Genomic DNA, 15,012 nt, shown 5'->3' with positions numbered 1-15,012 from the left:
AATGTCTCCCAGTGGCCATACATCCTAAAGGCCTCCTTATAGCACCACTACCTGAGCCATCTGTTGATAGTCATAATCATGTCACACCTTTGTTGCCCTTCTCTAGGAACAGGCAGAATCTCACTGAAGATCACCTGAGCCTCGATTTCCTTAAGCGTCTTCCCCAGCCTGGCGTAGTCTCCCTTGATACGTTCTAGCGAGAATCTACCAGTATAATTTGTTCCCACATGAAGGACAATCAGTGGATTCTTTCCCTCTCCCTTTAGGATCCTTTTCAACCTCAGGTCCCCATCCCGTATCTTAGCACCTGGAAGACAGCACACCCTTCTATTCTCTGGATCAACTCTGGTTACAGGCCTGTCTGTTCTTCTCAGTAAGGAGTCCCCGATCACGTAGACCTGCCTTTTCCTGGTGACGGTGCAATTCTCCGGTCTATCCCCATTCCCTCTGGCTGCAAGTTCTTTCCATTCCTATTCTCCATTGTAATCCTCTTCAACCCATCCTGTATCCTCCTGGGGCTCATATTTGGTGTAGTCTCCATTGACTCTTCCCCTTTTTCTGTAGGACTAGCTGCTCTTCTCTTCTTCCTTGCCCTTCCACCTTCAGTGACCACCTGCTGAGTCCCTTCTTCATTTTCCAACTTTGCAAACCTGTTCTTAAGCTCTATTTCTCCTTCACTAGCCTGTCTTTTCCTCTGCCTGTTTCTCTTAGTCACATGCTTCCATTGTCCATTTTCTTCACCCAGCAGTCTCCCCTCAGAATTCTTCAGTCCTCTTTCCATCTGCAAGTGGGAGCTTTTCCCTTCAGCTGCCTCATGTCTTTGCTCCATAATCCGCTCGAACCCCCTTCTAAACTCAACCAGACTTTCTACCTGCATCTCCAATCTTAGGATCTTCTCTTCCATCAGCTCTATCAGGCGGCACTTCATGCAGACAAAACTCTTTCCAGGTACCCCCTCCAGGATCATGTGCATACCGCATCTTCCACATCCAGTCATCTTCATTGTGTTTTCCACTACATGGGTCACCCCCACTGCTGCCTCTGTATCTGTCATAGCCTTCCCACCTAAATCCTGTTCATCTTCTCCTCCGACAGAACTCCCACTCAACCCCCTGTTTACAGTTCTCTTTGCTGGCTCCCGTGCCGCTGCAGCTGTCTGTGCCTTTGCCTGACTGGCTGGCTACCTTTATAGGACCCCATAGTAGAATTACACTGGTATAAAACCAGTGTAGATCAGAATCAGGCCCAGAATCAGTGTAGATCTGATCAGTGAGATCAGAATCAGGCCCAATATTAGCAGATCACATAAGTGTCATCTTATGTGTATTTTTGTGCACATTAGCTAAGGTCTCAGAGATCCAACTGGGCAGACTCTTGCACCTGCTCAGATCTCAGTGCAGATGAGGGCTTCATCACAAAACTTCTACTGAATAATCCCTAACATTTTATCTTATTTGCACCATGTGGTTTAGGCAATCCCAAAAACAATTATCTTGCCCAGCAACACCCCCAGACAAAGCATCCATTTACTACCAAAGCAAACTTAATTGTTTTTATTTTAATTTGTTTTTATTTTATTTTTATTCTAGTAATTGTCTAAATTACATTTATTGTAAAAACTGCTTTAGCCGCTGGTCAGAGTTTGCAAACTTGGGTACTTGAAGCTAGGTACCTACATCTGTATTTTTATGCACATAGAAAAGGAGTCTGTTTTTTTGAGATACTGAATATTTTTAGCCCCCAGTGACTACATTTTATGGTAGCTAACTGTAGACATCCAAATTTGAAATATTGGGCCCTGTAGATTGAGAAAAATCTTTTTATGAGCACAATATGTTACTGTGAAATCCCTAAGAAATCCCACTCAGATGAAATAAAGTATACATTTTAATGTCTGGTTTTTTCCTTCTACTTTTTTTAGTGTGGTATCCTTGGAAATAACCTTAAAGACCTGGTAGATAAATACCAGCATTATGAAGAAGCCTCATCTGGGCTTTTGTCAGGTCTCCAGACCTCTGAAGTAGCTGTGAACAAACAACTGTCTGAGCCAATTGCAGTGGATCCTAAAAACCTCCAAAGGCAACTAGAAGAAACCAAGGTAAAAAGCCCCAACAAACTCAATAAATCACTGCTTATAGTTGGAAGGACAGAGTAGTCTAACATAATTTAAATGATTAAGGGCCAAATTCTTGTATCTTATGTATATACATAGCTCCTATTGGCCTTGAATTTGACTGTCTGAAGTCTCATCTGAAAATCTTTGTGTTAAGAATAAAGCACATGGCAGACTTTTACAGAAACTGGCTTACGTGATGAGGAAAAAATGCCATTGACGGTGGGAGCAAATAACTTCTTAGTCATAGTTGTCAGGTGAGGGGGTGAAATCTGGAAAACTTAGCAGCTTGGTGGAAACTCAGTGATTCTGATAGTTACTGCTGTAAATGCTTGGTAGCAGGAGGGGTTTGGGGCCGTGGTGGCTGTTGGAGAAGGGAGCATCATCTCTCTGTATCTGACTTCCTGCTCTGCGTTTTTTCCTAAAATCTCACCCCTTTCCTCTTCTGCTGGGATATGATTACATATGATCATGGGAATGGTTACAATGGATTAGACCTGAGGTCCGTGGATTCCAGTGTCCCGTTTCTGATACTGTCCTATAACAGATGCTGCAGAGGAAAGTGTAAGAACCTTCCAGTAGGCAGATATGAAAAATCTGTCCCCTACATTAGGTCCTATCCTAATCTTTAAGACCTTCCCTGGGGAAAAAAACCCCATGTTTTTGCATTGAGATAACTAACTCAAGATATTTGTCTCGATGTGAAATCCTAGTGGAGATAAGGCAATATAGTTTCCTAAGTTGTCTCTAAGCTGAGTGGCCGCGTGGCCGTGCAGCAGCCTATTAAGCGCCACGCAGGTGCTTAGGGCTGCAGTGGGGAAAGATGCCTCTCCCCCAGTCCTGGACCTGCTACGGTGCCCCTCCCACGGCCCCAGCCCAGCCACTACTGGGTTTATAATTGCACCGCGCCCACGCTCCACTTTACTTGTGCTGCAGCCCAGCGGCTGCAGTGCTGGCTCCTCTCCGGCCCCTCCTCCTCTAGGTCTGCCAGCCCAGGGCTTCTCTCTGCTCCTCCTTCCCCCCGCTCCTCTCAGCTGGCTGACTGAGGGCTCCTCTCTCTGCCCCCACTCTCTGTCACCTGCAGGCAGCAGCCACCAGCTGCCTGCTAGTGACGGGGAGGAGGGTGTGGGGAAAGGAGCCCACAGCTGCTGCTGCTCCTCTGAGCCACCAGTGAGGGACTGTCCGCTGCTTCGGGCTCCCCAACCCAAACCCCTCATCCCCACCCCCATGCCAGAGCCCACGTCCACCTGCACCCATGTCAAACCCCATATCCCCAGCTTGCACCCTCATTTGGAGCCTTCACCCCCCCCGCACCCCAACACCCTGCCCCAGCCTCCTCCTGCTGCACCCCAAACCCCTCATCCCCAGCCCCACCCCAGAACCCACACCCCCAGCTGGAGCCCTCACCCGCTCCTGGACCCCAACCCTCTGCCTCATTCTTGAGTCCCTTGGCCCCACCCCAAAGCCCACACCCCCAGATGGAGTCCTCAACCCTCTGCTCCCCAACCCTCTGTCCTAGCCCTGAGCCCCCTCCCACATTCCGAACCCCTCAGCCCCACCCCTGCCACATCACCTCCATATTGGTGCACATAACAAAATTCATTCTGCACATACGTGGGAAAAATTAGAGAGAACACTGGTATATTAGAGGGAACACTAATACAGCTAGTTGAGGTAAACCCCAGGCTGCAGGTTGACCTTATTAACTACACTGAGGTAAAAAAGACCTGTGACTGACTGAATTTTCCATGCTTTATACAGCAATATGAGAGGAATCTCATGTGGCTAGGTATAGTAAGTACAGTAGAACCTCAGAGTTACTAACACAAGAGTTACAAATTGACCGGTCCAGCACACACCTAATTTGGAACCGGAAGTATGCAGTCAGACAGCAGTAAGGTCCCACACCTCGCCAAAGGCAAATACAGTACATTACTGTGTTAAACATAAACTACTAAAAAAATAAAGGGAAAGCAGCATTTTTCTTCTGTCCAGTAAAGTTTCAAAGCTGTATGAAGTCAATGTAAACTTTTTGAAAGAACAAGCATAACATTTTGTTCAGAGTTACAAACATTTCAGAGTTCTGAACAACCTCCATTCCTGAGATGTTCGTAACTCTGAGCTTCTACTATAAGCAGTTTTCCACAGGAGCTGGTTCTGTCTCTGTGGAATCACAGGTTTGGGAGCTGGTATAAGGTACCTTGTACAAGGGATGATGAACTTTGTCATCTTTAAATTTACAACTAAGGGTTGGATTGTCCTCCGCTAGCACAGGAAGGGTGCACTTTGCACCCTTTTACACCAACACAGGCAGCTGTGCTCAGGGTGTTCACCACAAGGTCAGAACAGGCAGTGATTGTTCTGTGGCCCTGTCTGGGGGTTCTGCCAAGCAGGTTGACTTAAAGTCATTGCCAGGACTCCATAGTAGCTCTGCCAGTGAAGACCAGGGAATGTACTGAATCAATGGACCCCAACAGGGCTATGGTTATGCTCCCTCCTTAGCCAGCACTGCTCCCTGCTGGGGTGGTGCTGAGTGGGTCCAAGTGCCTGACAGGGCTGTGAGTGCTTTGTACCAATGTGACCCACTCTCTAGGCAGATGTTCTGTCACCAAGGGACTCAGGCCCTTGGTTACATCAGCAGAAGCCAGTGGTAAGCCAGGCGAAATCGAACTCTTAGAATTCGCATATCCAAACTATTGCCACATGTTTGTGTTTCTGTGAGATACAGTGAAATCTCTCCAGGGCAGGGACAGTGTCTTCTTCTGTGTTTTGTAAAACATATATTTATAAGAATAAATGCATGTTCTTAAAATAGGGTGAAATCCTGGCTCCATTGAAGTCCGTGGCATAACTCCCATTAACTATGGTGGAGCCAGGATTTTATAAAAATTGTTAAACTGTCTCATAATGTAATTATAATTGAACTGGAATATTCTTCATTCATTTTCCAACTGGCAAGATAACTGCTTGGCTATAATTTCTCTCTCTTTCTTTGTCTGTCTCTATCTCTGTCTGTCTGTCTGTCTGTCTCTTTCTCTGCCAGATGGAATATTCAACATACATTTCATAATATAATTATGAATACCTCAGGATACTAGTAATCATGTATGAAAGCCCTAATTGAACCTAGATTACCTTTCTTGCACTTTACAAATAGTTGTCATACCAGCTAAGTGTTTCCTTGAGTTAGAAATCTGGACAAGCAGGCTTTATTGAGGCACAATAGAGTCACCTTCCTCCTGGGAAGTGAATGCTATACCTGTCGCCCATCAGAATGGCCTGGGAAAAAACTTGTCTCTCCCACATGGCAGCACTGAAAACTGCCACTTTGGCACACCAGAGCAGAATGATAGATGACACTGTGATATTATAATGATCATCATACTTTTAAAAAAGTAACATTTGTTATTTTATAATTAAAAATGTACATTTTGAATTCTGAATTTCAAACTGATTTAGTTACATTTGTGCTTCTGAGTTTTAGAAAAATAGGAACAACACTGATTACAATCTGAAGCTGTTTTTAAACCCTTTGTTCCCTAGTCCCAAATGAATTATATCCGGTATAATGCCAATTTTCATGCAACTGACACAAAAGAAGTGTGGACTGTGGCTCCTTTATGAAACTCCTACATGGATTGCTTGCAGCACAAAAGAACACTCAACCAGTATGTGCTGGGAAGGAGGGGGAGGTGCACAGGTTCAAAAGAGTCAGAGGAAGAATAAAAACACAAGGTTCAGACTAGAATGAATAAAGAAGGCCAATTAGTGAATGCAAAACAAAAGAGAATTTTTGAAAAAGTTAGGTGTTGTAAATTAAAGCTGCCCCTTTCATCCGACACATGCAGCTGATAATCCATCCAGACACTGACCTTTGCAGCACGAGGATAATCTTTTTACTGGGATTAACTGTTCTTTAAAATATTCTTCAGTGCCTTAGGCACAAGCTTTCTTTCTTTCTTTCTATCACCATCTAACGTCTTCTGATTCATCCTATTTTTTATTTTATTTTTTTATTTTGTAAACACAATATTTGTGGCCAGTGCAAGGAAAATACCTCTTCATTTATGTTTGAGTTTCTCTATAGCAACTAGCATATCAGCTGCCACATTGAACTATATTGATGACATCCTCTTGATAGCAATGCCTAAACTAAAATGGGAGTGTGTTCTGCACCAGAATGATTTCCTTGTTTTGGTATGGAAAGAACTAAAGTGCACCTATCTTCCAGCTGCCTGAACGTGTGTGGAGGTACCATCAGTAAAGGATGTTAAGGATGATTAATGTAGCATTGTAAGTGTATGTAACATTGCAGAGTAGGTAGGACATGCCAGCATCAGAGTTCCTGCCTTTCAGAGCTTACCCTCAGTCTAAAAGCATGGGTGAGCACAATAGAGTATAAAACAATACAGACCATTATCATATAGGTAAACTCAGGGTGTGTGTTCCACTGTCAGTAGAAGATTCATGGCACCAGACGAGGCAGGGTAAAGTCCATGAAGTGTTCTTCCTGATTCAAGGCAATTTTGTGGGTTCCCTAGTACCAGGTTGTGTTCAGTACAACCTGATGGGGACTGTTTCTTGATTGCCAAATGCTGTACATTCTTCCTTGTACTCTTAAACTTGCACAGTTCTTTGATACTGTGTTGATAAATTCATTTGTTTTTCTTTTTGATAACTGATATAAAGGCAGTGCAAATGGTCTTAAAAGAATTCATCAAAAGGTATATAGCAAAGTTCTACATCAGAAATCAGTGACTAAGATAAATGTCGTAAAACAGAAGGTCAGTAGGATGTTGGATATACTAGCACAAGACGAAAAGTTTTTCTGTCAGGAAGGGATCACAGATTAGATCAGTTTTATCCCAGAAGTAATTTTTTTATCTCTCTCTAGTCATAGTTATAGCAGGAGTGGTGTCAACTGCTCTAATTAAGGGTTGTTGACAAATTACAGTCCACCGATGTGTCATATTGTGTATATTAATGGTCACTGTGCAACAGGAAGAATGATATTGCCTTTGGAATGGTGCAAATAAGGATCATTATTATGATACCCAGTCTCAGAAATCTACCTTACAAGAAAAGATTTGAGGGTTTGAGTTGTACTTCTTGTAGAAAACTAAAACTGGCACTTTGAAGTTAACTAATAATTCTCAGGACGATAGAAGGGATTGAAATATTCTTAGCAATGCATTGTTCACTGTGTTTGAAGACTTCAAAAAGTGGGAAACAAAATAGGAACATTGAGAAACTATGAGTGAATAGAAATGCCCTGGAAATGGAATAAACTACATGGTCAGATAAGTGAAGTAAGTTTATAAAGGAATTCCACAGGCATCTAGATTTCTAGAAGAGAGGGATAAAACTGGCAAAAAAGCAGGAGTATGTGCTTAGGACAAACCCTAAAAGGCATCCTGTTTTCCTGTTTCTAAAAATAAAGATGTGTGCATGAAACAATCCTTTAAGAACTGACCTGTAAGTAGCCTGAAGGCTATTGCAGCTCCCCTTACCGCTGCTCTGTTCTACTTTTTGCTTGCTCACGTCAGGCATATTCAGCTATTTGTATGATAAATAAAAGTTCAGCTCTGTCCACCAAATATACCTCATTGCAGTTTTCTCTTGTGTGCTGAGTATGTGACTTTTAGCTTTAGTGAACAGTATTGAAATTTAAAGCAATGCAATTTTACAGGTTCTACAGGGGCAGGTGTCTAATCACCAGGTTGCTGTAGAGAAACTGAAAAAAGCTGCTGAAGTGATTTTGGATACCAGGGGAACTTTACTACCAGACAAAGATAAAATCCAGAGAACACTGGGTAAGAGTTTTATTATTTCCCAATCCCGTCCTTTGTCTCTCAAGTCTGCACCCACGTGCTGGAGGAGATAAGGAATGAATGTTCCACCCTCCCTTGTCATTTTTCATTTCTTTGTCTTATTGGGCCATATGTTGCCACTACTTAGTGACTTTATTGTAGCTCTTAAAAAAAAGAAAATCAATTCACAAATGAAATAATATTGCCATAGTAGTGTTCAAATAAAGAGCTTACAATCAAAATAGACAGGGCAGACAAAGGGTAGGAGAAAGGAGTTATTGTTGTCCCCATTTTGCAGACAGGGACCTGAGACAGAGAGTGACTTGTCCAAGGTCACACAGGAAGTCTGCAACAGAGGGATAGTTGAGAATCACGAATATCCCCCAGTGTTCTGTGTCATGACTCGAATTATTTAAAAACTACTAATTATTTAAAAGCCAGCGAAAACATTTCCCCCTTCACTTAAGTATTTTTCTGTCGATTGCACTGCTAGAACATGCCATTTACCACAGCCTGGAACTTCAAGAACTATGTGTGTCTCCCCATTATCTCTTCTAGTAATTTCATAAATAAAATGCAGAGTAGAAAAACAAATCATAGAGTGCCTGATCCCACACCCACTGAAGTCAGTTGCAAAACGCTGTAATGCACATTTATTTATGTGTCATATAGCTTCATAGAATTTAAAATCCCTGTTGTCTTTCAGCTGCAATAACATCTATTCTTAAACAATAAAAAAAATAAAACCAGAATGGCATTCTTTCCCCTATCTTTAAGCACATGATTAGTCTCAAATAAAGTATCGGGGGTAGGCATGTTAGTCTGTATCCACAAAAACAACAAGGAGTCCGGTGGCACTTAACAACTGACAGATTTATTTGGGCATAAACTTTCATGGGTAAAAAAACCCCACTTCTTCAGATGCATGGAGTGAAAATTACAGATGCAGGCATTATTATACTGACACAGTGAAGAGAAGGGAGTTACCTCACAAGTGGAGAACCAGTGTTGACAGGGCAAATTCAATCAGGGTGGATGTAGTCCATTCCCAATAACTGATGAGGAGGTGTCAATTCCAGGAGAGGCCAAGTTGCTTTTGTAGTGAGCCAGCCATTCCCAGTCCCTATTCAAGCCCAAATTAATGGTGTTAAATTTTCAAATGAATTTTAGTTCTGCAGTTTCTCTATGAAGTCTGTTTCTGAAGTTTTTTTGTTCAAATATGGCTCATTTTAAATGCCCTATGCTTCACTAATCCCTAGCTGCTGTTTCAGTCCTTTGGAGCTGTTAACAGCTAGCATAAGTTAGAGTACCCAGGGACCAGCCCTGCAAACAGTTGCTTCAGGAATGGGAAGAGCAAAACCAAGCTTTAAGCCACCTTTTGCCCCCCACCCTGAGTTGTCCTATGTGCTCCTCGGCCATAACTGAAGATCCAGCCTTTTGATTGTGTATTGTCAAGGGGCAAATCCTGAGGTCCTTATCTTGGCAAGTTTGCAGTGAAGTCTGCCTCATAAGAACATAAGAATGGCCATACTGGGTTTGACCAATATCCTGTATTCCATCAGTGGCCAATGCCACATGTTTCAGAGGGAATGAACAGAATAGGCAATCATCAAATCCCACCTCATTCTTCTCTTCTGCAGACTAAACAATCCCAGTTCCCTCAGCCTCTCCTCATGAGTCATGTGTTCCAGTCCCCTAATCATTTTTGTTGCCCTCCGCTGGATGCTTTCCAATTATAATATATATTTTTTTGAGATGGAGTGACCACAACTCCATGCAGCATTCAAGATGTGGGCATACCATGGATTTATACAGTGGCATTATGATGTTTTCTGTCTTGTTATCTATCCCTTTCCTAATGGTTTGTAACATTCTTTTTAGCTTTTTTGACTGCCACTGCACATAGAATGACTGTTTTCAGAGAACTCTCCCCTGACGACTGAGCAAAAACAGAGTTAGAACTGTAGGTTTGGGCTCAGTGATTCTAGGAGAAGTAAAGAGAACCTTTTAGTGATTTCCTTTCTGTTTATTTCTTTCAGATGACATTGTTGGCAGATATGACAGTTTATCCAGGTCTGTGAATGAACGGAACGAGAAGCTCCAGATAACGCTGACTCGTTCTCTTAGTGTGCAAGATGGTTTGGATGAAATGCTTGACTGGATGGGAGGTGTTGAAAAGAGCCTTGAAGAACAAGGTCAAATGCCTTTGAATTCTGCTGCTATTCAGGATATCATTAGTAAAAAAATTGTAAGTAGCATTCTTTGAAGGAAACATTTGCCTGCTAATTGAGATAATGTTTAACAATTTCAAGAAATAATTTTAGTCTCATTAATCCTTTAATGGATACAAAATAAACTTTGAAATCAGTGAAGTTACCCTGGTTTACATCAGGATCTGACTGTAACTATTTCTTCTTAAGTGCTAGGTAGGTATTGTTGTTGTTATTCCTCAGGATTACATCATGGGGATTTTAAAAAAACCAAAACCAAATATCTTTCACATATTATCCTTGAAGCATAAAAGGGGGAAAGCGACTGTCAAATTCCCCATGAGCCACCAATAAATCCTGACGAGGCGCTGGCTCCATAGGTTTTGGCGGCCAAGAGTTTTGGTAAACCCTCCATGCACTTGTTCTACTCTGACTTTCCTTAGAATTCTTACATTGCCTGTGGGCACTGTCTTCCGGAGGTCACTGATCACGATACCTGGCACTTCTAACATGTAGAGCCCTGTGCAGATACAAATTTATATCCGTGGATGGAAATTGGTATCTGCTGATCCGCAGGGCTCTCCCAGGAACTGCAGCAGGGAAAGGAGCAGAACGTGGGGCCGTCACTCCCAGGAGCCAGCTCCCCACCCTGGCAGCTCCTCCGGCACAAGTGTACCATCCCTTCCACGCAGCTGTCTTCATAACTGCATCTCCTGTCTGGGTCTGTACAGCCACGCCGGAGATCGGGGCTGGGAGCGGCATGGTACAGCTGTGCCGAAGGAGCTGCCAGCACAGGGCGCTGGCTCCTGGGAGCGACGGCCCCATGTTCTGCTCCTTTCGCCACTGCAGTTCCCAGGAGAGCCCTGCGGTTCAGCGAATACTGATTTCTATCTGCAGATATAAATTTGTAGCCATGCAGGGCTCTACTAACATGTTCTTGAGCTGCTCATTCATATCTTTAGGGATCGCTCCAAGAGCTTCAGTAATCATTGGGATCGTCTTTATTCTAGTTTTCCATAACATTGCGCTTTTTGACAGAGTTCTTCGTACTGTGCTATCTTCTCTTCTTGTTTCTTTTGTATATTTCTATCTGCTGCTATGGCAGTATCTATTAACATGGTCTTGTTTGTCTTCTGTTCTGCAACAACAAAGTCCAGCCTGTTTGGTTTGTGACAATTGCCAGATCCCTAAAATATTTGCCTCTTCATTTTCTAGAGCACTTTCAATTCAGTGGTCATAATACCACATGGTTCATTTCCATACTTGCCACATAGGCTCCGCTGAATATACTTGACGACCTCATTGTGTCTTTTCATATATTGTCTCCCAGCCCAGCTCCTGCTGCTGCTCAACACATGCTCCACCATCTCTTCTTTTTCGGAACACATTCAGCAGTTCAGGAAGCAGTTCTGTCAGTCAATTTTGTTTGGAAAGCAATTAAACCTTAACAGCTGCTCTTGTGAACTCATAATGCGGTTCTCTTTTGACATACCCTTCTACAAGTGATGTGTTTGTTAAGCTTCTATCACGAATGGGTTCGATCTCTCTCCACTTGTGTCCTTGCATTGATTTCTGTGTAAACTTTCAATCTGTCCTCACTTCTTCTTTGACTTCTTTGTGTTGGAACTCTGACAGTTCCCTGATTCCAAGATACTGGTAGGAGCCATGCTGACATACCTTGGATGGTGCCTTCTTTAACTTGTATGCCACTGATTGCACTGGTTTGCCCCTTTTTACAGCTGCTGACACACATTTAGCCAAATTAACCTGTAGCTTGATATCTTCACCAAATTTTTCGACATGTGATCAGTCTCTGTATATCCTTTTATGACTGTCCATATAGTTTCAGGTCATTTATTTATAATGACTGGTTAAGTGATTGTTGCACTTTGCTGATATGATAATCACAATTTATCCCACAGAGCATTCATTTCAGCCACACTGTGTTGCTACCATGAACAGCACTGGTGATAAGGAATCCCCTTGAAAGATTCCGCCTTTAATTTGGACCTCATCAATGAGAGTCCCCTCCAGGTAGAGTCGAGTGTTCCAATTAACCATAGATTGCTGCAGAAGAGACATGATCGTTGGATGAACTTAATGCATTTTCAGTGTCTTGATGATCCACACATATTATGTGATTTTGGGTAGCCTAGCCACACCATTTCTAAGTTTTCTTTTTTTGTTTCTTCTGTGATCCTCCTTTTCAGTGTGAAGTGGGTGTTTTGTCCCTTTCATGTTTACTGTGCAACCGTTTTGCTCAGGAGGCAGCATTCCATTACAAGCTAGTGTTATCCAGATCTTTTTTGCGAGAATTGCCAGTAGAAGTTTCCACATAGTTGGTAAACACATGATTGATCTATAATTTATAGGGTCACTGCTGCCATCTTTCTTTTTTATAGAGGACGGTTCTCCCTGTCTCCATCCATCTTGGACATCTGTTCTTCAAACATTTATTAAGTTGTTCAAGCCACAATCCATGCACCCACCTGGTCTGGATGCTTTCCAAATCTTCATTCCTCTCAGTGCCTCATCTATTTCTTTCTTTGATATTCCTGTGTATTCCTCTATTTTGCGATTTTTAAATTTTTCTGTCACATTTTAAATGATTATTTGTCTTACTGTTCTTCTTATATTATTATTATTATTTTATGGTGAATCTGAGTTATCAGTGTAATTTCTTAAGACTTCTTTATAACCCCTCCACAATAATTGTTGCTTGTTTCAGATGCTGGAACAAGATATTGCAGGTCGCCAAAGCAGTATAAATGCTATGAATGAAAAAGTGAACAAATTCATAGAAACAACAGATCCATCCACTGCATCCTGTCTGCAAGCTAAAATGAATGAGCTCTCTGTACGGTTTGCTAAAGCATGTACCAGACACAAAGGGAAACTTGCAAAGATGGAGGAATTGAAGACCAAAGTGGAGTTGTTTGAAGGCCTGTCAGAAAAACTTCAGTCATTTTTAGACAAGAAAATTCAGACTCTCAACGAGACTGATGCTCCAGGAAAGGATGTTACTGAAGTGTCTCAATATATGCAGGTATTATACAGCTCCATTTGCACGTAGTGTAGATTTGTGCCCTCACTTACTTACCTCATGGTTGCGCAGTCAATATAACAAGCTGGTTCCCCAACTTTAATAGAACAGCTAAGATCAAGGATTGAATTTTGAACAACTGATCATAGAGCCCAATATAAAACTGGCACTTTCTGTTCATTTCTGCAGGAAACTAGTACAGCGTTGGTGGATCATAAAAAAGATCTTGAAGTTTTGCATCAGCTTCTTGAAGAGCTTTCTGTTCATGGTCTCCCTGGGGACAAAGCATTGGTTTTAGAAAAGTTAAATGCCTTGACAAAGAAGTTCAAGGAAGTGGAAGAGACTGTGAAGGAAAAGTTAGTACAATAATCATTAACATATTTCTGCTTATTATATGCAAGCGATACAATATACATTTTGTAATGAATGTCATGCTTTTGTACGTAGTGCATGGTGCTGATTAAGAAAAAGATAGCCCTCATGTTTGAGAGCACACTGTAGGTTGTTTGAAGGTAAATGGTTCAAAGGCGGTATTGTCTACAGAAAAGAAAGCAACCCTCACCTCCTGCCATGGTATTTGCAGCAGTGCTATCAGTTCTAATAGTAACTACTACACTGCTTCTCAGATGGAATACAAGGTTCTGCATGTGCAAGCTGCTATAAAGTTACGATTGGAATGCAGAGGGTGAACAGAAAACTAAAAGAATGAATTTTCATTATGATTGGGCCATATGTACAGAGAAATTAGATTTTCCAAATGTTGCTCATAACCACAAAATATGTTTGAGATCAGATTAATGAGACAAGGACACAAATGCTTCTGGTTCTGGTCCAGTCCAGAAACTGGAAACCAACCAAGTTGCTGAGGCATGTAAAATTCCGTTCTAAATGAACTGATATTCAACATGATGTCACAAAAATAAAGTAGTTACACGATGGGATAGTGTCTCCTCTGTGTGCACATGTAATTGATCACAATGACAGTATTGGGTATGTTTCAGAGTAGCAGCCGTGTTAGTCTGTATTCGCAAAAAGAAAAGGAGTACTTGTGGCACTTTAGAGACTTAACAAATTTATTGGGTATGGAAATCATGCTTAGATATTGTACACTATAGCCACTATAAAAAGATAGCTAAGCCTTCCCAAGAAACAGATTTTTAAACATTGTTACATAGTGATTTTTCAGAATCCCAGACTTTCTGATGATCTAGACATCACTCACTCAGTTCTCTGGTTGTTATTTCACAGTGGTATCAAACTGCTGGGATATGTACTATCACAAGTTTCCTTCTTAGAGCAAAATTCTTATTTGCTCACTACTCTCTCTCCTTGTTTAATCTCTCTGTATTGCTGCTGTCAGTGACACTTTTTCTGTTTATTTTATGTATATCTCCCTTTTCCGCATCCCTCCTTCCACCATTGAGTTTTCTTGCAACAGCACAGAATGAAATTGTGATCTTCAAAGCACTGGGTCTCACACTATCCTTGCTTTTATTGCATAGGATTATGTATACTTTATCAGCACAACTGAAATATCACTTCAGGATTAACTAATGTTTAGCTATAATGTATGTAAGTTACAAAGTATATTTAATAAGTTCCAACACAAGAGGATATAATGGAGCCCTCATAAGTTTTGCTTCCCAAACTCTCATCATCTCAAATTGGATCACTGAGGTTTTCAGCTCCACTGTTAATTATCTGCCTAGCTGAGGCAGTTAACGTTAACAAAATTTTACAGTTATAAGAGTAGTTTTGAATTATACTATAAATTCATGGGCCTCTTCCATACTCATTGAAGTCAATCACTTAGCTCTCATTGTCTTCAATCGCAGA

At 41.8% G+C, this 15,012-nt stretch overlaps 1 protein-coding gene across 19 annotated transcripts in view; it reads left to right on the top strand.

Moving 5' to 3' along the window:
- The window catches only part of DST (dystonin), a 471,547-nt gene that overhangs the window by 336,291 nt on the left and 120,244 nt on the right, over positions 1-15,012 (top strand). For all 19 annotated transcript variants that reach the window (XM_073336274.2, XM_078852094.1, XM_078852090.1 and 16 more), the window contains 5 exons: positions 1,922-2,098; positions 7,803-7,926; positions 9,963-10,171; positions 12,862-13,179; positions 13,366-13,532. In XM_073336274.2, the coding sequence (XP_073192375.2) occupies positions 1,922-2,098; positions 7,803-7,926; positions 9,963-10,171; positions 12,862-13,179; positions 13,366-13,532 (995 nt within the window). The remainder of the gene's footprint in view (positions 1-1,921; positions 2,099-7,802; positions 7,927-9,962; positions 10,172-12,861; positions 13,180-13,365; positions 13,533-15,012) is intronic.

Source organism: Lepidochelys kempii, chromosome 3 (genome assembly GCF_965140285.1).
Source record: "Lepidochelys kempii isolate rLepKem1 chromosome 3, rLepKem1.hap1, whole genome shotgun sequence".
NCBI lineage: Eukaryota > Metazoa > Chordata > Testudines > Cheloniidae > Lepidochelys > Lepidochelys kempii.
This window is presented reverse-complemented; position numbering and strand designations above follow the sequence as displayed.